At 40.1% G+C, this 24738-nt stretch overlaps 1 protein-coding gene across 1 annotated transcript; it reads right to left on the bottom strand.

Moving 5' to 3' along the window:
- Window positions 1-17405: 17405 nt before the first annotated feature.
- LOC115582635 (rac GTPase-activating protein 1-like) lies at window positions 17406-23962 on the bottom strand. Its single transcript, XM_030418703.1, has 17 exons — window positions 23834-23962; window positions 23276-23384; window positions 22499-22701; window positions 22133-22287; window positions 21822-21891; window positions 21620-21673; window positions 21356-21430; window positions 21088-21202; window positions 20860-20999; window positions 20544-20708; window positions 20342-20437; window positions 19963-20161; window positions 19763-19868; window positions 19365-19497; window positions 19097-19205; window positions 18837-18945; window positions 17406-17921 (listed from the first exon to the last, which is right to left on the bottom strand). The coding sequence occupies exons 2-17, from the start codon at window positions 23361-23363 to the stop codon at window positions 17846-17848; spliced, it is 1893 nt and encodes a 630-aa protein (XP_030274563.1). The 5' UTR covers window positions 23364-23384; window positions 23834-23962; the 3' UTR covers window positions 17406-17845.
- Window positions 23963-24738: the final 776 nt, after the last annotated feature.

A 24738-nucleotide genomic window follows, 5' to 3' on the forward strand; every position in this document is an offset into this window, starting at 1 on the left:
TAAAGTTTAAAAAATATATGTAAAAAAAACTGTGGTCCGACCTATCTGTTTTGCTACAGCTGCGCTTATTATCTTTCATGTTGGAATTGTTTTTGTGTTACTACTGTTTGCTAAGCTCCAACCCTCTTAGTTGCCGTTTCCACTGCTGTCACGATTTCCAGTTTTAAAGCGGTGGCAGATTTGCAGCTGGAGATTCGCAGCAAACAATTTTAGCTGATTTTATAAGATGTAGCTGTAGTAGCATAATCTGAAAACTCTGTGAGTTGGCTGAGAGGTCTTCAGATTCCTTTTTAACATGTCGAGCTGAGTTTTTTGAAAAACGAGAAGCCAGTAAAAGAGGTCTTAAATATGCACATTTTGGCTACATCTTGGTTTTATTAGTGCTATTTTATTCTCATTAACAGTACGCCTCACCAAAACCAATAAAAAAAGATGTACTAACACCTCAGTGCCCTCACCATGGATGCTGCTGTTCTGAACAGGTGATTTAATATTGTGAACTGTAACGCCACATTATAAAAGTAGTGCATTTATTTGAGCCCCATGCACAACATTTCGGCACGGGGATAAATTTCAAAGTAAGTTGTTCCCTGAGTGTTTTGTATGACAGAGTTTGCCAAACGGTCAGATAGATCCTGATCATTCAGTACTTTGAGTCACATGTACATTAATTTTATCATGTAAAGACAACAGTCATGAGACTGTTATCATTAGACACCTGTTTCTATTGCATTAGTCTATGATCCCTCCTCTATACACCATCATTTCCACATAAAGCTCCATTCTGTGTTTTCATTAGGCATCTCCCATCTTAGTTATGCAGCAGAGACTTGCTTGTTTGTTCAGCGCACGTTGCTCTGTGATTGCATGTGCATTCACTGAGCACACAAGGATATGCACGATCCTTCCATCGGTATTTATATTGGGACTGTCTTATGTCATTTCAGAATGCTTGACCATCTGCGGACGTTCTGTCCACCCTCAGAGGGACTTGGACAGCACGGCGATGGCCAACAGTCACTGTGTTTGCACAGGAACAGTGTGAAGTCTGTCATGGCCTCTGTTTATATGTGTGGGTTTCGGTCGGGAATGGGCCTGCTCCTTTTTGTGTGAAGGTTTCTTTGTACTCTAATGGTGTTTCTACAGCACAAGTCACATTTGGCACAAGTCACGAGTTCCTTTTAGTCGTACAGCACAGTATTAATTGAGGGAAGCCACTTGAACAAATTATACAACATTGTAAAGAATGATACAGCTATCATCCATCCAGCTCTATTTCCTACAGGTTCTATTCAAACACAAATCTCCATGAGTGATGTACAAGCATAATAACTCTAATGCAAGAAGTAGTCACATTCACATACTACTGCAAAAGATGTGAAAGGGATGAGGTAAGGGTAGTGGTTCGTATGCTTCTGTTTTCAGACCAGACATCAATGCTTACATAATAATGACCACAATCTTTCTCTGGCCCATTTAGCAAGAGCAAAGTGACAGTAAATTTAAAATCTGCTGAGAAATAATTTGGTTAAGAGTGTGTGTCCTGGACACGAACTTTGTGTCTTTCAAATGTATTTTTAATTTTGTCCTGTGAATCAAGCGGACGGGAGTGACTGGTTGGAGAACTGGTAGTCTTTTGGAGGGGCAGGTATATACGCCAACTCTCTGTACAGGTATATATGAGCACAAACATTTGCACAGTATATCTAAATGTGACTGTTTACATCCTAATGTAGGCATGTATATGTTGAACTTTTATTTATATTGCAGCAGTGCACCAGACACATGTAGGTACAAGGAAACACGATGTGACATTGGGGAGCGATGGGTAAGAATAAGGGAACTTAATTTAACTGTAGGTATTTTTAACTAACTCTGTAGGACACATTATGACCACCATGGGAAAGAATCTGGCTTCTGAGAAGATTCTAAGTAGAGAACTGAAACTGTAAGTGCATTACATTTGGAGGTGAAGTAAGTGGCAGCTGAGAGTGTCCTCCATGGAGTGCAGAACTCTGTGTAACAACAGTGCCGATACACATAAACCTGTGCCACCTCAGGCTTCTGTCCCCTGCAAGTACATTGCTGTACACCAGCCGTACCCAACAGCCTGACTTTACTTTTTCATATAGGCTAGAGGCAGCAGTGGTGGATTGAGGAATAGGGGCAAAAAAAATGTTTAAAAGGGCATCAAAAGAAAGTTGTGATGCATTTAATGTGAAACAGCTCTAAACCCCAGAAAGGTTATAACTCAAATTTAAAGTATATTTTCTACACTTCCTCAGATGTAGTTGCATAACATCAATCATAGCCTCATCATGCTTTGGTCGTCATATGCAGATATTGCATAATAATAACAACATGTGAAACATTGGCAGTAAAAATGTGCAAATATCTAAAATCTTTTTGACGATTTGTAGTTACCACACCACATTTACTGTAAAAGTACATGTCTAGTACTGCAAAGAGGATTTAGTTGCAGCCGCATAAGTGAGAGGAACAAGGTGTTCACTAGGCCGAAACATCTCAGTGTGGCGCAGCAGTGAACCGTCACACCACAAAACTGGGAACCATGCACAGAAAGACTAACAGGGACTTTCAAAATGAAGAAGTCATCAGCAATGCAGATATAATTATAGAAAGGGACATATTTAAAAAAAAAAAAAGCATTTTTGCAATTCCCATCTACTCAGCTATTTTTAGTAGGTTTTTTTTTTTTTGAGGAATCATACGTTTGTCTTCCACATTTACTTAAGGTCATTGCCTTTTGTTACGTAACTCTTTAAGATCCTCTCAATATAACATTTCACTTGAGTTTCTTGGAAAAAAGGGTTGAAAGCTTCCCAGCTAAAGTGCTGTTTTTGATAATGAAATACAAACTTTACAAAGATTTCAGCTGACATAACGGCTACACAAGACAGAAGTCACCGGACACATTATACATTTTCTGTGTGCATAAGTCAGTATTCTCTACATGTTAAAAATAGCGGATCACAAACAAAGTGAGGTATGTGTGAGAAAAAGTGATTTTCCCCTGTGAAAATGTTTATTTGCATGTGAAAAAAGCCCACCAGTTGTGAAAATGCGCCATTCATGTTATTTTATCTGCACATTTTATTTTTGCGAAAAGGAAAGATTTGTGCAACATTTAAGTAAGGGTGCTCTAAAAAAACAAAAGAGAAGATCAGTTTGTTTTTTATGCACTGAGGGCCACCAAGCGATGCAGGCATGTTTCCACATGTGGTTCTATTCTGAGCGATAGAGACGAGAATGAAGTTTTGAGACTGACAAGCAACAGCTGGGAAGGAGGATAACACAAAGCCTGGAATACAGTGTCACAGGAACACAGGTGTCAGTCACAGCGGCTAATTAAAACAAAGCCAGCAGTGTTAATGAGAAATGATGAGTGAATGTGCTGCAGCTCTCATTTCTGTCAGTGTAACTCTGACAAACCTATCAGCAAAGAAAAACTCGCTGATCTCAAGAAAGTTTATGGACAAAAGAAAATTAATTGACTCGGAAAAGAGCTCGCCCCATTGTTATACACGTGCAGAGTGTAACCACATTTCATGGCAACAAACTCTGGAGAACGTCAGCAAAAGAACTTGCTGATTAACTCCAGGCTGAATCCTTTTTAGAGATTCAACTCAGTAACAACCCGTATGAATTTATATATGCAGGGGCCCTTTTTTTGGAAGGGCTGGATGTGAGTCTAGTCAAAACGCCCAAAAACATTGTAAAAAAATATCCGAGCAAGGTTTTACTTCTCTCTGCTAAGACAAAAATTGATGAGCCAAGACAAGAAAAGTAACATGGCCAGGGACATTTATAGTTTGAAAATAAGTCCAAATAGCTGATGTTATTAAAATCATCCTCACGCTAAGAAGAAAAATAATTAGAATCATCATGGGGAGCAACCTATGGTCAGTTTTGAGATTTTTGGTTATTTTGCTTCCATAACACTGTCTTCTTTCAGAAAGAAACATGTAAAGTGTGTCCTGCAACTGCATGCAAATAAGAGCACATTCACTCATCTAAACAAGCCAGATCTGTGCAATATTCCCTGAGAAATGCACAAAAAATGTAGTCTCGTGAACAAAATAAAATCCTGGATCCGCCCCTTTATCTGGAACCAAGAGGTAATGGGGTCTATTCTGGGCAGAGGCGCAACATCCAAACACGTTTTGTAGAAAACCTTTTGGTAGATTTTGTGTAATCCTGCTAACAAACCAACAACAAATTCAATTAATGATTGTTGTAATGCAAGTAATGAACTTGGGAACTTTAATGGGGATATCTGTTAAATGTTTTACCCTATTCACCTGCAGTGCCGCCCCTCACTATGAAAACGAACGACTTAAATACATGCATTTTCACAGCAATGTTACAGTCTTGTAAAATTGTTTATTCAATTAAGTGCATGCATTGTTATTTTTGGCAACTTTTAACAAGAATATTGACATCACCTTTCAAAAGTTATGCGGCAAATGTGTAAGCAAGCAGTTGGAGATGGAGCGACATTAGCATTTGTTTGGATCAAAGTCTAATATTCACTCCCCCTCTGGTCTGGTCTCCCCTATGCAGCCACTCCTTTAGTGTTAACCCACTAGTTTCTAACTGCAGAATTGTATTATGATGAAAAGTGTAACCAATTCACATGCACACATTCAATTGATCTATTGCTAATATAAAACATTGACTGTAGCAGCTTTGATGACAAGGGTCTTCAACCAGGAGTTTGTGACCACTTCAGGGCTCCATAGAGAGAAGGAGGGGAATGTGGTACCATGTGTCTTCACTGTCATTAAATAATAATAGGCAATACAGTATAATACAATAGTATGACTTTACATTTACAGATTGAGGTTCACTATAACTATATATGATTATTTGCAATTAAATATTTAACTGACAGCAATTGATCAGCACAATATTTGACAATCAAAAATATATGACATCACACCACAGTATAAAAGTTATTGGCTCTGTGCAGCTAAAGCTCCAAAGTGTGAAAATAGCTGAAGCCTTTGGAATTAAATGAACCTACAGGCCAAATTTGATGACAGTACAAAAGAGCTCTTCTCCCATACTATACTTTTAGCTAATCAAATGTTGAACCACTGTTGCATGCTAAAAGCCCAATACTCTTGTTCCCAGTGCTTGAGAATGGTCTGCTGGGCACTTCACATCTATTCGATCCCAAGATCCTCCAAGAAACCAGAACCAGACTCTTCACCCTCTCCAGTATTGTCTCTAGTCAGTTGAGTGACCTTGTTGAGTAGAAGATGCCTTTCTCTTTCCAAGCTCCGATACTCCCTCAGTAGTCTCTTCAGCAGCTTGTTGCAGCAGGAACACGACTCGGTTGAATTCTGTTGAGACTGGTCAATCTGGCACACTTCTGCTATCACAGAGCTGTTGAAAGGAAATTGATCTGTATCTTCTTTCCAATGAACTGGCAGGAAACAGAAGTTGTGGGCTGTGATTGCAAAACCTCTTCCACTGAAGAAACATATTACACAGTAACTTTGAAAGTGCCAAGGCTTAAACTGCTTTTAAAAAGATAAAACAGTTTTTTCGGAACTTACATGCAAGCCACAGGGAGATATTGAGCACGGCTTGCATGATGCACAAGATCCCTATGGTAAGAATCCCGATTCTGAGAAGTCTTTTCTGTGCAGCCGTCCCACCTGCACACACACAAACACACACATTCAGGGTGGGTCAGATTACTCTTTGAAATGTAGTTGAAATGGGTATTTTTATAGTTCATTTAGTATACTTGTACTAAGGTTTCTACACCTAAATTATATTGTTAATACAATAATGTATACTATCTTTTCACACGGGCGCCCTCAAATGCCCTGTACGGAGTTTTTAACTGGATATAGAAAAGTCTCTGGTTTTTGCTGATGTGTCTCTGTTACCTACAACAGCAAATGAGCCCATCAGCGTGAAGATACGCTTTTTCTAAGTAGTCTAATTCTATACCTCTGAAAGGCATTGGTCGGGTCGGACCACTGACGAAACGATTTACGGCAGTCAGACCGGAACTGACGACATTCAGGATACGGCATAGCTGTTTTGTTGCTACGCTAGCCAGTGCTAACCGAGCTAAAACTTTTGTCATGGCTGATAATGAGACAAAGTAAAGAAAAAGAATTCGAACCGAAGACCAACGAAAGGCCAAGAGGGAATCCGATCGAGCTAGGGCTAAACACGGATAAACATTGGCGATTCCTTCCAGAGATGGAGAGAGTTGCGGGGCTTGAAGGGAGGGTCGGATCCAGAATTCGCCCGATTCCTCCTAGACAGGTTTGTACATTTTATTTCATTTATGAAATGTAATGCGGGACGTAGTTTACAGCAATACATGAATTTATGTTGTTACAACAAAGCTGGCTAACGTTACCACTAGATTAGCTCTAGATACTACACTCGTGAAAACGACAACAAACGTCTTAGATCACGCATCCATTTCAGCTGTGTGTATCAGCCCAGCCGACCTGCAACGATGCATCGGTAATATCCTCTGTCATTATAAATGATTCAGTTTCTTACTTAGAACAAAACATCCATCACAATCACTGTGACTTTGCTGTAACGCTAGCTCTGTAGCACCGTGGGTAATATATATAGCTGGGAAATTGCAGTGCAACAGCAGCATTACTTTGTTTCACCGGCGGCATATTATATTAAGTAGAAATACAAATAGACACATTACCTCGTCCATATGCACGCTGCAGATAGCTGCTAAAAAAAAAAAATTTCAAAGCAAGTCCCGTCTTCTTTCCGACGTTTCCAAAACAAATCTACACGCGCCGTCCAGACAAACGTCTTCACGACAGTGGGTGCTAGAGCTCATGGGAAATGCAGTCTCCATTCCGGCAAAACACTACCGCTTTCGTCCAGCGGGGCCGCCAAAATCAACACTAAATGAAAGGTCTGTACGGGGGCTTTAACTCTTGTAAGATTACTGGTTTTCAAATGTTTCTTACAAAACGTCTTTGTTCCTTGATGTTTTACTGTTTTGACATTGTTACTCGACACAAAAGCATTTAGAATAGCTCTGCACATAAAACCACAAGAAGCAAAGATGGAGTTGATGATAATCCCTGAAGAACAAAACAGTTATGCAGTATTCCTCAGTTTGATCTCGTCACTAACTTTTAGTTTCTTAAGCCTTTATTAACTTGCACTCTTACCTGTCTGTCCAGTGTCACTGCCGTTTGTTTCAGTTCTCCGAGGTTCATATGAAATGGCGTGGTCAGAGAGCTCAATCTCTTGCGCCATTGTGCTCTACTGTGAGCAAGTTTCAGTTTATATCTAATGGTAGTGTGACAATGCCAACAGTCACGTACTGTCTGATATATTGCTGACTTGGGGTTTCGTTTTTTTTTTTTTTTTTTTAAATGAAGGAAGTTGGTGTTTGATTTAAGGAAACACATATTTAGGTCTTTGTGATGAGTCAGCGACTTGAAATACTAAATTTAGATTCAGATCGACCCACTTTCTGCTCCTCATATTAAAATCATTCACCTTTCACTGTACATAAAAACTAATTATGTGTCAATTTGATTTTAATAAGTTCCATCTAAACCTTGAACAGATAACCTTCATGAAGTTACAAATTATCACAAACTGAAACAAGAACCAATTTATTGAGATCGTGAACCAGATTGGTCAAATCTTCTGGTAAATTGATCGGCAACACCTGGCATTCAATTTTGAATAAGGCTGTCATCAATAATGTGACCCAGCAACAGCCCTTCTGTAGAGTACATCTTTGATTGCAAAGGGTTGAACTGGGTATATCACCACATATTGATACATTTACCGTAGAAATATCGAAATCTAATTCTACCGAGCACATTCATACTCTCCAGAGGATGAACCCTTCCATCCACCGCCACCCTCAGAAAAGATTTTTAATGTGTGATGAAGCTCCAAGAATCCAAAAGTTCTATGTCCACACTTTCGTAATATCTGACGTATGTACAGATGTATATTGTAGCCTTGAAGGAGGCTTTCACACATTTTCTGGAAAAGTGGCTAATTTTCACAAGCACACATCCAAAGTTTAATACTGTATAAATGTGATTCCTGCTTTTTGCTTTCTCTTGACCACAGGACTTCACTGACATCACAGTAAACGGTCTCTGTAACTAAGTAGCAGGGAATGTATCACCTAGCATGACAGATCCAGGTCCGATATTCTTCAGCAGACACATCAACACATCCTTCCTCCACTTTACATTTACATTTTAGGGCATTTAGCAGACACTTTTGTCCAAAGCAACTTACAGTAATTCATACATACATTCATACATACATTCATACACTGATGGCGCACATCAGGAGCAATTTGGGGTTCAGTGTCTTGCCCAAGGACACTTCGACATGTAGATCAGGGAAATCGAACCAGTGACCTTCCAATAATAGGACGCTGGCTCGGCCCCTGAGCCACAGCCGCCCCATTTCTCGTATTGGGGATTGCATTCATAGTGAATACCTTTCACCACCAACCTGTGAGGAAAACTGACATGGAGAACCTTCCTTTGGCTGTTTTATTCCTTGATTGAATAAAACAGCAGGTGTGAAGTCAGTGGTGTAATTGGCAGGTATTATATACAATTGTGAACAGCTTTTTATACAAACACTTAGAAACAGGTGCCAAACATAGAGCTCTGAATGGTTTTGGTCAAACTCCACTGCCATGGATCACATTCACATGACAACCATTTTCCTCTTACATCAGGCTCAGGGTGGGACGCTAATATGTTGTACTGCTGTGTTCCAGCTTGCAAGTTAAATAAATGTAGGGAATCTGACAAATTGCTGTAATTTCATCACTTTCGGATTGACCAGCAACTGAAAAAGACAATGGATAGTGAATATTTAGAGGGACATGGGGCCATATTTGTAGTACAATGACATATCTGACCTAACATTACTTTTTGACAGCATGCAGTGAATTTTACTTTGAGAGTCACAAGAATGTGTCAGAGATTTGTGTTGATGTTTCAGAATGAATTCATGCCTTTTCCTATCGTATCTTGCAACACTTTGAAACAGTATTTTAAACTAGGAAGCGATTGAATGCTAACGTTAGCTTTTTTTTCTAACGGAAGCTATTAGTAGGCCGGCTAATTATGTTGTTTTACCTTAAAATATGTCCCCCCGTCTCTACAGATTTTCACATTTCATTGTCTTTTCATTCTCTCACTCTTTCGTGTCAGTTGTTCTGTTGCACGATACACACCACATCGGGTGGTGTGATCTTGTACCAAGATGGCCTCTAGTTCTACAATTGTATCATGAAATATTGCTTTATTTTGTTATACTCCAGCATCTAAAGAGGAAGAACCTTGTGTACTATAGCAACATTATGACAAAAATGGACTTTCCCCTTCACACTTACTATGTGTTCATGTATCAACAAGCTGATCTGAAACTCACACTGCAAATATAATTTCTAAATACATTTTAACTAAATGGAATTATTAACATTTGTTGAATTAATTAATTAACATCACGTTCAGCACATTCAGTGCCAATTTACAATTTATTACTTGCACACACACACTTAGCCCTGCATTTTCAGCAAGAACAGGAGATCACAAGAGAAGTGACAATAGCAGCAGCTGGCTGGCGAAAATTTTGTGACAGATATCAACTAACACGTGCAAAGGTGTGATAAAAGAAGAATGCATACATATGCAAATGGCTGTCGACCTTAAAGTTAAGATGACACCATGAACATGTGAATTACACGTGTGATAAGGCTAATAGCATACGCTGGTGCCTGTTCAGCTTACATTTATGTATGAACTCTGATCCACCCAATTTAATATTTTCCCTGGAGGTGAGATCGAGAGGAAGATGTTAATACCTGTCACCTCAGCAGGCTGCCACAGTGAAAGCAGAACTTTATCAGTTCAAATTAAAGCCTCAGTGGTGCAAATGATACAAATACTGACAATACTGTACCACTCCCATAGCCTAACAACCACAGGGGAACGCTCCATGATAGAGTTGTGGAGATGGGTGAAATTATTGGGTGTGTTCGGCTGGAGAAGAAGTGAATCCAGAAGATCTGGATTGCAGGGTGCAACAGTGCATTCTAGTGGCCAATAGGAAAATCACAGGAAGCATTTGCAAAATGTGGCCAGGTCAGAATTTTTTTTCGTGGGGCCTTCATTGCAAGTTTGAAATTGTGTTTTATGTTTTTTAAATGATTAAACTCTATGTAGCATCACAGTGACCTGAGACCTTTTAGTTTCTGATGCTGCAAGTTTATTTAAAGCTTGTTTGAGTGTGCCTTTTTTACTGCAGGGCACCATCATTGGACACTGGATTGGTTCATACTTCTTTACCAAAGCTGCTAAAAAGGCTCAACTTTAGCTAAACGGGCAGAAACCAATGCCAGTGGTGTAGTTGAGTGCTACAAGTATGGCTCATGAAAAGAGACTACAAAAGAGATTTGTGGGGTGTGGCTCAGATGATATGAGTATATCGAATATGATATATATACACTCTTTATAGCTGAGTCCATCCATGCAGAAAAAACAATCCCAAACTCAGAGGCAGAGCCACACACATACCTGCACACATGGTCACTGCACACATTCACTAGAAAACACTCAGCCATTCATGCACACAGCCCTTCTCCCACCACTCCATACCATGCATCCATGCACACACATTCACATTCAGTCACATGAATTCAGATGCACTCATGCAGGATGGCACACACAAACACCCAGCTGCATGCATACAGGTATTTTAGGTATGTGAGTGCGTGTGTGGGTGTGTGTGCATATGTGAGAGCTCAGTTTCTAAAATAAAAATACATAAATCATGACAAACAATGGCAGCAGTCAATAGTGTGAATGTGCTGATGTGTGGATGTGGATGCTGCCAGACAGGCCATAATGTCACTCCGCTGGCAGGAAACCCATCACTGAAGAAAAAAGAATTATATTTAACCGCGCTAGCCGCGTGGATCTGTGGATGGCGCTGTCTGCTTGTCAGCCAGTCCGGAGCTTTGATGCAGACTGAAATATCTCAACTGATAAAATGGATTTCCACAACAATTTTCACAAACATTTATGGTCCCCAAAGGATCAATTCTGCTTACTGGGTGGGTCGTTTTTACTCTCGCGCCAAATGCAGATCAGAGTTTTCCCTTATCCTGTGAATTATCTCAACATCTAAAAGATGAATTGGCATCCAAGAGGACGTATCCTCATGATCCCCAGACCACCAGCATTGGCAACGTGCACTTGCGGTTTTGAGTGAAGTGTCTCTACGAGTATTGGGCGGAGGGCCATGAAATTCAGTACACACATTCATGTCCCCCTCAAGATGAATTGAACTTTAGCGATCCCTTCACTTTTTCCTTTTCACCACCATACACTCACAGTTTTAATTCTAATTCCCTCCATCCTCAGCTGTATTTTCTGTTTAGTGCTTAAAGCTAATGTCGACATGCTAAACTAAAACAGTGTTAGCATGGTATTAGCATGTTCATGAGTTTCGTTTCATCATTGACAACGTTAAGGATGCTATGAGCTTGTATTATCAGTGTCAGCATCAAAAAGTGTTATTTGGGGAATTTTGACATTCTCTGTGCTGCGTTGTGTGCACTTATGTCGACGATGAACGCGGTGAGCGAAGATTCATCTTCTGTGGAGGAAATGAGCCAGATGTGGCATGTTGCTTCTCATTAGTGACACACAGCTCACTCCTTTCTGTGTTAAAACAAATACGCTGCTTTGACAGTGTGTGTGTGTGTTTTTGCTGTGTGTGTGTGTGTGTGTGCGCGTGTGTGTGACAGCTGGAGATGAGTACTCAGTTAAGTGGAAGAAAATAAATCAAAGCACTTGCCATCTTTTTGTGATGATTTGTCTAATTCTTGTCTGGTATGTCCAGAGATGGATGATGTCGTGTGTGTGTGTGTGTGTGTGTGTGTGTGTGTGTGTGTGTGTGTGTGTGGTGAGGGAACAGAGCACATCGGAGAGAGAGAGTCAGAGATAGAAAGTGTGTGTTTGGACCAGCTGCACAGCAAATCTGTTTATTCTGCACAATTTGGCATCAAACACAACAGACTGCTGAGTGCTTGCTACCGCTTGTGGCTCCCCATTAAAATGGAATTTATTGCTGCCTTAAAAGCGAGCCCGAATTACACATTTTTCCCTCTGCGCTCCGTCCTCTTCCCTCTCTCTCATTTTCACTTTTTCCTTTTCCACGGCTGTAGTAATAGTGGCGGTGTGGGGTGTTTTTTTCCTCCATTTCTAGCAGCTGTCAGACAAGTCGTCATAACGGCTCATTATAGACCCGAACGGGCAGGTGCGGTTGGCAGGCCCACCTACCCGTCAGCACATCACTGCCATCTCCACTATAACCCGAGTGAGTGGCGCTCAGACATCGTGTCATGGAAAGTCTGCACTGTCCATGAATGTGGTGGCATCACATGCGGCTGACACACAGTAAACATCTTACATATGCTAAACCATCTTTAGAGTTTCATTGTCCTTCACTTCCTGCTCAGAGGCCAGTCACTTTGGTCGAAAGGTGTGTGATCTGAACAAGTAAGGAGGCACTCTTGTCATTTGCAGGCAGCCCATGCTATGTGGGTGTTTTACGACAGTTCTGACAGTTGAATGTCACATCTCTGTTCCAATTGCATTTAGTTGAGTGTGTCTGCAACCAGGCTGCATCCAGGGAGTCAACACTGGGGTGAACAAATATGCAATGAGAAAGTTTTCAGTGGAAATTTGAAAACTAATTCCCTTTCATTCTAAAGTATATAAAAATTAGTGAACACATTGGATGATTGTTTTATATATTTGTTGGCTAATGCATGGAATGTGTGCAACACATCCAGATATTTGACTTTAAAAACAACATAAATCATATATAACACAACCGTTTCAGTGTACCAGCGACTAGCCTAACGAACCTTTGGCATACAATTGCAGTTTGGTTTGGAGTATGCAACAAAAGGTTAGGTTCAGAAAAATATTGTGGTTTGTGTTAAAATAAATATTTTAGCTATGTAACTATCTAACTTAAAATGACTCATCTCTGACTCATGGTCTCCTAGGTGAAAGTCCTCTGTTTGATCGCTCTGTCTACCCCACCATTATTACGGCTCCTTGACTTTACCAACTAACAATAAAGTGAATATGGGTCATAATAAAGAAGCAGTTCACCAAAAATGAAAATTCTCTATCATTATCTGCTCACCCTCATGTCGATGGACACTAGGTTGAAGTTTCATGGTCACAACAAGACAATAACCATTATTTTCACTTTTCAACACTTACAACACTTTCACAATCTACAGGAAGTGGGCCATTACTTCCCTATTTTAATACATCCAAAAGTAATGTAATACAAAGATGGTAAAGTCTTTGACATTGTGTTGTTTCAAACCACACACAGAACTGCAGTACACCACAATACTAGTAATAATAATGGCAATTTGTTTAGTTAACTTACAATAACAATTAAACTTGCTTGTAAAGATTTTGGATCAGATTTAGGTGGCCTGTCATGGCATAGCAATTTATTTACAGTATATCAATATATTGGGAGACATTTTAAGCGCGTTTGAATCTTGTGGGTATGTGTCCCCACCCCAATATATATATCATAATTACAGCCCTGGACTGAAATAATCAAGTCCCTGTTTAAGATTTAGGACACATCACATCAGCAGCCTGACAACCTGTTACCCATTTAATTTACACTTGTAACCAGGCTTCTGAACTTATGCTGCAAAGAGAGCGTGAACTCGGGCCCACATCTCGCTCCATAAATCTCCTCAGCCAATGATAAATTCATATTTAATGACCACGGCTATCGTCTGGGAAGGAGGAGCATTCTTTCATTATTGCCTCTTTCCCCTGCTGCTTGGTCGAGATAATTGATTTCTCTGTGGTAACAAGGTATCGACCATGCATGGTAGCCGGCGAAGACGGCGGTTCGATTCAAAGGAGGGGTGGAGAGGTAGCAGAGGGGAGAAAAAAACAGGGAATAGAGGGATGAAGGCAAAAGAAGAGATAAAGAGAGAGAGTGAGAGCATTGAAAGCCAACAAGCCAGACAATTATTTGCAGTTAAAAAACTCACTGGCTTTACTTTGGCTTAGATTGGACAATGACTCTTGTCTTGTTTTTTCAGGGATTTTAGAAGCCAAGTGCAGAACATAGTTTTGGTATTTCAGCGTTGTATGTCTAATTTGCCAAATGGAAAGCATATTGATCACACAATCTGTCACATAATTCACTGAAAACAGTGTCAGGAACAAATCTGGAGGACCACTTTTCAAGCACATGCTCAGCCTGCTAAGGAGGCACTATTTTGGTCCTGGAGCTCATGTTTATACATTTGCAGCATTATGCTTTTGTTCCCATAACCTGACAAACAGCTCCTTCTCTCATGCTCCTTTTAATGTGATTCCAAAAGCAAATCTGAACGATGACTAGCCTAATCCTTCAGTGGAAACTGGTGAGTGGATTCCATGACAAGACAGCAAGAATGTAGAAATTCCACCCAGTTAGTGACAAAATATGTAAAGCACACACATTGATTATCTACACATGATCAGATGGGTGGATCTGACTGGCAGTTATTGAGTTAACATCTCTGAGGTGCAAACATTGCTCCCCCATACCTCACTACATGCTGCAGTCAGAGCTTGACACATGTAGACTGCATTTCCAATAAATCCATGGCAGCAATAACCAAATTAAATAATGTATTGATTGTATTCAGCTTCCAGAGATAGTAACAGTTCAGTTCCTTCGGCATCACTTCATGCAGCTCACTGCATAAATAGAGGAATTAAATAGTGCTGTTGTTGTTGTGTGTTTACCAGCTTACATTGTAATTTATTTAAGAGCTCTTAATTGGACTAGTTACTCATTTGGCCCTCGCTGGTCCCACAGCAGAGTGGAGCTCTATCACTGCACACTGGGGCATGCTGGAATACGGAGCTACAGAGACACACTGTACACAGCCAGCTGTTTGATGTCTGCAGCACCGTACAGCATAAATAAACACACAATCCCCCAATGAGAGGACGGATCGACACACAGGAGACCCTATTTCAGGCTAATGAACTATTAATGCCGATTTGAAATTCAAACATTTTTGGAGGGTTTTCTCCACAGTCATTCACAGCTCTCTTTGTGTGCCGGTGTCTTTGTGTGTCTGTGTCTTTGTGTGCGAGTGAGTGAGTGAGAAAGGAAGCGAGAACAAGCTAATTTGGATGAACTCTGCACATATTTTTATTCTCCCCCCCCCAAACAGCTGGGCTTACATCTCAAAGGGGCCCCGTGTGCTGGTGAGGCTCTGTATTGAATAAGGCAATATAAAATGTATGTCAATGGGTTCAGCCTGGCTTAGCGCTCTCCACAGCAACTGTTAATGGAATAACTATAAGATGTATAAATGATCCCTGCTTTAATTCATAATAATGTTAGACCTCATCGCCTGCCCACTCAGCCCAATAGATTATGGAAATAGCTATAATGACTATTGGAACAATGAGCCAAATTGCATTATGATTCAGCACCACATCGGCTTTGGAATAACTGGCACTGTGCTCTTTTTTTTTGGTCTTTCACAGAAGATCTTGAATAACAATGGCCAACATTCAATTTGCACCAGGGAAAATGAAGATGAAGAGTGTTAAACAACAATGGAGGCTTTAGGCTGCCTGAATTAGGCATTAATAACACACTCACAGTTAATAGGGTAACACTAATCCATGTCCAGGTGTAAGAGGTTTTTTTTTTTTAGGTTTCTTTTTGGGTTGAATTGGTGATAACAGAACACATCCTACACGTATGCCTCAAATGCTCCAGAGGCTGATTTCAATAGGGTTCCTCGCCCCACATGCCCATCTCATGCATGAACAACATCCACCAAGACAAAAGATCCAGTCTTTTGATGCTTTATTTTTTACTCAACCATGGACTTTTGTGTGATCTTCTTTGAGCTAAGACAAAGAAATTATTGTTAACATGAAGTCCACAATCTCTTGGGTGAAAGTAACTACATCAGTTAGACAAAATTTCATTAGAGAAATAAAACAATATAGAGGAATAAATGTACAACACTATATAAAACATAATTTAGTATAACTGGAGTCTCAGACTTTGCATATTTCTTTACCCGCAGGGAAAACATGGCCACATTTGGTTTTAACGATTAAATACTCTGAATCAGTTTTTTTTTTCTAAATAACTAAAACTTAAACCAGTGATGTCATCATCACATTTAAATCTGGAGCTGAGAAAGATGACAGTGAGAGCAGCAGAGAAATTCCTCCGGAGAAGAATCACTTCATGTGCTTAAGTGGTGAGTAAAAGTAAGCTACTGTGGATGCAAATAGTTAAAGGGTCATGTCACAGATTTTCCATATTTAAGTGTGTTTACAGGGGGGTTCTAGTGCATATGCGACAAAAAGTAGTGTAAAGGTCCAGTGAAAACTGCATATAATCTCATGAATTACCTCATGTGATGTCACTCAGTGGCTAAATTGGATTGTGGGTAATGTAGGAGCCAGGTTTTGAAAATAAATCCACTCATCACACTGCACTCCTATTACACTGTTGGGCACATTACGAACAGTTAAGGTCAATATCGATAATGTAGAACCAGAGATATCTTTTTTATTCCATGCATTCTTCTTCAAAACTTCTGGTACCTACATTACCCATAATACAACTTAGCCAGTGAGTGACATCACTGAAGGTAATTTATCAGTCTAATGCAGCTTCCTCTCGAGCCACAAAAGGCTTTATGCTACTTTTTCCACTTCTGCATAAGGTACTGCTCTCCAAGACCAGGTAACACAGTTAATGTGAAAAACTGGGAGAGTTAACCTTTAAAAGTGTTAGTGAGCATGCAAATCAGTTCTCACATTCATAATTTAAAAAAGCTCCAGATTTTATTTTGTGATGACCACACAGATGTGAGCCTCACATCTCTGGCTCGTGAGAGAGAAAATTTTGGCTGAACTTTTGTAGATCACAGGAATATTTTACAGTAATTTCAGAGTGTCAGTAATACTGACTTGTTCTCATATTTTACAGTAGATCATCTTCATTGGTTAAGGCTTGCTCATCTAAAGTGGTGCAGCGGCAGCCTCTAGTGGTGTGAGGACATTTCCTCAGATTGTTACAGACACAGTGCAAAATGCAACATCATTCCCATTAGTATCAGTGTTTACATTGTTAAAGTATAAAAATTGTCATAATTGGTATATATCATGGCACACAATCAACATAAATATAAAACGAAAGTGTTAAATCATGAAAACAAATTATATGTTAGTTTCAGGACAATGACCAAAAGACAAAAAGACACTGGCCAATAATACTTCTTCCTTTTCTCTTTGTTTGGTGCAGCTATGTATTTCACATGTGCTTGAGCACCCCTGTTGCTTTGGATACAACTACAGATTCAAAGATGGATCAACACCAATCAAAGCATAGCTTCTGAATATCAAACACAAACCAGAAGGTTAAGAACCCTGAATTGGTTTGTAATATCCCCTTGGTCATTAACCCTAACCTTTCACAATCATGTCGATGTCGCCCACAGTTTTGGTCAATAATAAATCATTAGTAATCAAAGATATAAAAAACTTTTACATTTGTGTGCAGGATGTTTTTTCAAAGAAAGAATCTGGTTAGAAAACCTTGCATAAAATACTTGAATAAAAAAACTGCACAGTAGTTTTCCCACATGATTATGTGAATATATATTCAGTAATTGCAGTAAGTAACCCATAAATACAATAAAGGTGAACCTTTTTTCCCTCCTTTGCCCTCACTTCAGCTGTGGAGAAGCGAAGAAGTTTCCCTGGCACTTAGAGGCTGCTGAAGCTTTGCTCTTGCTCCCAAATCTAAGGGTGGGGTTGGGGGGTTCAGGGATAAGGATGAACAGAGAGTAGAATTTTAAGCCTCATAGGAGCAAACACAAATGTCAAAACAAATGTTTAGAGGTAAAAACAGAAATCCATAGATGCAGAGAACTGACTTAGATAAATTTAGTTGTTGATTATTTGAGACGAACTGTAAAAGTTTAATTAATTAAAGCTAAAAATGTATCTGACGCTGCTGTTCATGCCACAATGCTTCATTCACACTTTTCAAAGGCTCAAGCTTTATTAAAGTTGGATCTTGACCAAAACATTCATTTAGGATTTCATTGCTCTTCCACGAAAAGACCCATGTTCAACTGGTATCTCCCACCCAGAGTTGTAGATATTTGCAAATATTGTTTTTCCAACCCAATTTCAGAGAAATCCAGTCTCTTCTGTAGTGCATTTAACATTATTATGCAAAATAGGCAATTATGCCAGATGCAGACATACAATGCTTGTCAAAAAGTAAACACAAGTGGGCAAAATGGGAAAACCGCTTAGTCATACACATAATTAAAGTGTCAGCTCATCGGCAGCAATGTCCATTTTGGGCTGATGCTGACATTACATTTTAAAGCCTTTTTCGGCCGATACTGATGATGTGTCACTCTCAACATGTATGCTTGTATTTAAAAATAACCACACCAATTTTGCACATTAATGCGCATTTATGGGTCTTGAGGAGAACAACTGCATGTGGAAAAAAAAAAGATATTGCCTTTTTATTTCTACACATTCTTTTCAAAACCTGGAGCCACAAAAGGCTTTATACAACTTTTTTCACATATGCAACAGTACTCCCCAAGACCTATAAACTAATTTTAATGTTTAAAATTGGTGAAGTTACTCTTTAAGTGACTGTGAGAGTGCATGTCAGGGTAGGTGTGAGCTTACAGGGTGGTGCTGGAGAAGGTGTGCATCATGCGCTGGGAAAGTGAGCTGGAGGAAGGTGTTTTGGCCATCATCTGGTGCTCTGGAGTGGTCACTGGTCCCAATACGCTCACTAGATCAGACACCAATACATCCTCAGGTCAATGTTTTCCAACCAAAAAAAACTCGTACAAATTATTAAAAATGAAAAAACAAATTGATTTTAATCTCTCATAATATGATGATGTATTTTCCTTCTCTCGTGTAACCTGTCAGTGATTTACCTTTGTTGTCTGGAGTTTCTGTGTGGTGAGCATTGTCCATGCCTGTATTATCTGGATAGGCAAACTGACCCCAGTACCTTGCTGGAATACTGAGCAAGCGCTCTACTATCTAGAAGAACATCAAATAAATCCAGTATTTATTTTAAAACCCTCTCAAAGAATGGAAATCAACAAACAAAATCCCTCAGCCATATACTTAAAATGCATTAATAAACACTGGACTAGGGCTCTGAATGTAATATTAAGTCAGAGGAGTTCATCACTTTACCCTTGGTTGTCTGTTTGTGTCATGCAGGATGGTCATAGGGTCTGGGTCGGGAACAGCGTGACCCACAAGAGTAGGGCCAAACACCCTGGCCAGGTTGTTCACGTCCATCTTAGTCTCCACACTTTGAGAGACCCTGGGAAAAGAGAGGGGTGGAATATTACACACAGTCTTGACTACACTAAAAGTTGAACCACATTTACCACAGTGATGTAGGAGGTCATAACATGCTTGCTCACTCATGTCTCAAACTTTAGAAAATGTCAAAAAAAAGTATCTATGGCTTACAAGTATTTTCTTACACATGTCTTGTCTAATGAAGGGAAGGTAATGGGAGCAGAAGACAGTAAGAACAGAACAAAATGGGTTCCTTAACTCGGCTGTAATGAAATGAAAATTACTTCTGCAAATGGATCATCAGGCAGGCCAGAGTGTCTCGGTTGGGTTGAGGCAGCTCACTGATGTTCTGATACAACATGGCGAGACTGTTGCCATCATCCTGGATTTCTACAAAAACATTAACACCAGTCATGTCATACTCATGCACATACCTGTTCCCCACATTAAAGGTCTGTGTGATTTTAATCTCAGAAAGACTCACCGGCCGCTTCCATGAAGGCTTTGTTGAGGTGGAAGGTGAGCAGCGGCTCTGGGAGGCTTCTGAGGAAGTCCTTGAGGACACCTGTAATGACGTTGATGTCGTCTATTTTGTTTAGCGGTGGCAGAGTCTTTCCTCTAATCAGCTTCTCTTTCAACTCTTTCACCATGCGCTCCTGGCCAGAGACCCTGTACAGGCCAATCTGGGGCAAGGGGAAAGATAAAAGAAACCAGCTCTCATTTGTATGGCTGCCTGTGATACATCATTGCTGAATGACATGACTAATTAGAGAGAAATTATCCACTGTTATCGCTCAAGAGAAAGGATCAGAGGACAACACAAAGGTGACAAGCAAACATGGACTTGAAGTCAGACGTTTTACCTCATTGAGGCCTCTGTGTTCAATCTCCTTAATGCAGTAGATAACCAATGCTGGGATTTTGGGAGATGTCACTGGAGCGAAGTCCGCCAGGGTGGCCTGCATACAAAATACATCACTTTCTATGTAGGAAACGTGAAAGTAATAGAAAATAATGAAAGATTATTGAGTGGAAACAGGTCATTAAGCAATGAGACAACTGTACCTCGGCGTTGTTGATGGGAGTGCTAACAGCTGTGGGATTACAGGGCATGGGACAGCGGTCACGACACTCCGGGTGGCTCACCACCCTGCAATCCTGGCAGCGAAGGTACATCTTGCCAAACCTTGTTTTTCTTCCACACGATGCACAAAACTCAGACTTTATCACCTGAGTGAGGGGGGGGGAGGGGGGGAACAGTGCCCAAGGTCAGTAGATGTGTCAATTAGTAGTCCTACATGTTGAAGCAGCTGGTAGTGCAGGTAAATAGCCCATCTAAATCTGAAAACACTTCACTTTCACAGTAAGTACATAGTCTTACTGTTTTCGCAGTGAAGATGTGTTTTTTTCCTCCTCCTCTAGCTTTGGGGGTTCTGAGTTGGACTGGGATCTCTGGCACTGGGGTGCTGGGAGCTTCACTGACAGTCTCAGATTGGTCAGTGGTGGTGGTATCGGCCCATGCTGGAGCAACAGCAGACACAAGTCAGTCTGATTAATTTTGTTGTAAGGTCTCATTAGGAGGATCAAAATAAAGCTACAAAATTCTCACCACTCTGTCTATTGCGTGTCCAGTAAGGCACAGTTTCAATGGTAGAGACAGCTTTAACAGGACCACCGTTGGCAGGCATGGTGATGGTAGTTTTGGCCACAATAGACTCATTCATCTGAATAATGTAGAAAAAGATATTAATGTTTTATTCAACCAACCTGATGGATTAAAAAAAAAGAAAATATTAACCAAAAGCTGTTTTACAGACGGCACAGTTATTCAAACGTTAGTGTTATATTGTGCATTCAGCTGCAGAGGTCAGCATTACCCTATCTGATTTTCGTCCAGTGGAACGGGGTTTCTTCATTGCCTGTGGAGGAACTTCTAATTTCCGGGAGGAACGCTGTCAATTAAAATGGACAATTCACTTTCAAAAACACATTCTCATAGATTGTTTTGCAGTTTTCAGCAGCCAAACAGAAATACTACTGAAGTATAGAAAGAATCAAAGAATCAAACCACTGAGTGCTGTATACCTAACCTTAAACAAACTATTAAGACATGTATGGAAGCACATGAAGACATGACTCACCCGTTTCTGGCGTTTCCGCAGTCTAACATTTTTCATCACAGAGGAATCCCAGTCCTACAGAAAATGTGGAGTTAGATTATAGTACTAAGAAGGTCAATTCAGAAGAAGAGTCCCTTGATGTTGTTGCCCCACTATCTGATCCACAAAACATCAGTTCTCCTAAAATATACCGTGATTCTTTTAAGAAATGAGGTCAGTATACCAGAGAGTCGTCCGTTTGGTCAAAGCTGATGTCTGACAGCAAAGAAGCTGATTCATCGATGGTCATTAACCTGTAAGGTAGAAAATGAAATGAAATTTTCTGTTGAATTAAACAAGCTTTAATATAGAAACTTGTATTTCACATATTTAATGTCCTACAGTGTTAATTGCAGACAGTGTCTTCATTTGCTAAACAAAATGCAACAGTACTACCCTTAATGTAAGTGAGGTCAAGACAGGAACCAAAAACTGCTACTATCTTATTCTTAAACAACAATTGTCGTTTGAGGAACCAGACCAGGAGGACCTGACCTTCGACTAGAGTTGAGGTTGTTATTAGCAGCCTGTGCAGCTTGGGAGTGGGCGCTGAGGAAAGCCAGGGCGGAGCGCTGCTCCTCGCTCAGGAGGATACTGCTGCCGTTGTTCTCTGATAACAGCAGCTCCCGGATCAGCTGTAACTGACGTTCCTATTATGTACATAAAAAGACAGGAAAATGTATTATTTAGTGACAATGAACATCCTCCAGTTAGACAGAGGTTATTCACAGACAAAACCTGTAAGGTGAGCTTTAGTGATCAAGCACAGTGATCAGAAGCATTATTTGAAGATAATATGCTAGTTTTTTTCCTTTTTTCTGTGTTTCCACTAAACAACTGCAGATGTAGTATTGCACCAACCAGCTTCTCATAGACTGCCTCGGCCTTCTGCCGTCGGCGGATCTCCACATCGACCTGATTGCGAGCATGCTTCAGTTTGACCTCCAGGGCTCCCCTCTCAGTCTCCGCTTTAGCCAGTCCCTCTTTACAGGAAAGCAGCTCCTCGTCTGTAAGCAGCCACTTTTTACGGCAATCCTCAAAGCTGACTGCCATCTGAAGGAACTCTGAATAAGACAATGGAAGAGGAGATTGCTGAATCGGCTCTGTGCACTATATACTACTTTCCTTTGTGGTGGCACCTCCAAAACTCAGTAAGTTTTTATTGGCAAATATGCAAATTGCCTTTAGTTAGAGGACAAAAAGACACAGGGCTCTGCTGTAAAGTGAGCAAATGAATAACAATGCTTTTCTGTTAGTTAGAATGGAAATGAATTGCATTATGTGGGCTACTGAAATGGTAATTTTCACTACACCCCTAGCTATTTCGACCCCCATCTGTGGCATGGGCTGCACCATCAGTATCCACAGCATGTCTGTAGTCCTGATCCTGTCAGCCTTTAGTTAATAAAGTAAACACATAGAACTAGTTCTGCATTTACTGTCTGTGGCTAAAAACTACTACTATACACATTTTGGGATGGGAACACACCCAATAATACTGCTATTAAAGTTAGCACCATGCCACCTCAGACTCACTCGAAACTAACGCTACACAAGCACTTAAACTCTAGTGTGTGTTTCAGTGACAGGCTTCTAAAGAGGTGGCAAATACCAAAACATAGTGTGGAAATGACTTACGTGGTTCAATGCCCTCATTCAGACAGTCCACCACGGCCCTCAGACTCTGAAACTGGTTGTTCAGGTTCGCCACAGACGACTCCATCATGTCTGACTGCAGCTGGGCTGGCTAGGGTTGACATCAGATTAGTTAGGTTGGTAGGGAGTTGATCATTCTAGTAAATGTTAACTTTGCTTTATTGCCGTTTTACAATGTAATTAGTGTTGAATAAGACCAGTTCAGGACCAACGTTAGCGTTGAACGAGCACTGACGTTACACAGACTACATGTCACGTAATTGGGACAAACAAACATGTGAAATTAAACTAAAAACTACATCACAGTACGAAAGAAACACATCGTAACTCGTTGTTTTGTCACCTCTCGATATTTAAAACAACTCAACAGCACGTTAGCTGGCGTTAAGCTAATGTCAGGCCAGCTTTAGCATAACGTTCCTGTGCATGTGATGAAGTTATCTGCATGCTAACATTAACGTTAGCAAGTTTGTGTTGACCTAACTTAGTTTCCTATCGTTACGATGTTCAAAAGAAAAAAACAAAACACATAACTGATACCTGTGCTATGTTTATCCTGTGGCCGTGCGGTTGACATGTAATGTAACAACGTCCGATGTTAAAAAGCAGAAGTAAGACGTTTATTCCCGCAGCGGCAGCAGCAGCAGAGCCACACCTGTCTGATAAAGTTTGCACATTCCTTCTGAGAGTTCAAACTCAGCGCCGGATTTCTTCCTCGGTGGAAGCTGCAGCGGCGGTCAGAGCCCTCTATCGCCCCCACACAGCTAGAGATGGAACTGCAGGTAGTTGCGCTGATGGGTTTCCTCTGGTTCCCAACCAGCACTACTATCCCTCCAGTCACTGTGCACACATAATACACTATAAGGTATCACTACAGGATGGCGTTGTGTGTTTAAAATACAAAATACATTGTTTTTATGGCATTAAACATTTTAATTTAAGTCTAAACAATACTTCGGAAAATAAAATTGCACTGTGTGGTGTTAACAGAAATTAACATTTCATTTTAAATATATCTTTTCTAAATTGATATATTACTCAGTCAATAAGAAAAAAATGTGTACATATTTTATAGCATCATGCATGCATATATATTCTTTTTTTAATTCGAAATCAATCAATAAACTGCTTTATTTAACCATTTCAAGACCTCAGAGGACATGAGGGACATACATACTGTGTTCTGAAAAGTACCCAAAAGTCATATTTGAGTAACATTAATAATGTCACACAAAAGCCACCCATTATTAAAAGTACTTATAGGTAAAAGTCAAGGATCTAATTTGTAAAATATTTGAGTATCACAAATGTATTCTCTGGCTTTTGATGTACTTAAATCATAGATATATTTACATGTATGTATATACAGTACATATACTACTGCTATGGGTTTGTTTGATCAGATATTCAACATTTTTCCAACTATTGGCATCTGTGCTCTGATG

Source organism: Sparus aurata, chromosome 6 (assembly GCF_900880675.1).
Source record: "Sparus aurata chromosome 6, fSpaAur1.1, whole genome shotgun sequence".
Taxonomy (NCBI): domain Eukaryota; kingdom Metazoa; phylum Chordata; class Actinopteri; order Spariformes; family Sparidae; genus Sparus; species Sparus aurata.

Coding starts and splice junctions, on each gene's coding strand:
- LOC115582635 (XM_030418703.1), bottom strand. CDS start 23,363: ATGATGGAGTCGTCTGTGGCGAACCTGAACAACCAGTTTCAGAGTCTG. Junction 22,702..23,275: donor GAATGAGGGCATTGAACCAC/GTAAGTCATTTC, acceptor TGTCTTATTCAG/AGTTCCTTCAGATGGCAGTC. Junction 17,922..18,836: donor ACCTTCTCCAGCACCACCCT/GTAAGCTCACAC, acceptor CCCCACCCTTAG/ATTTGGGAGCAAGAGCAAAG.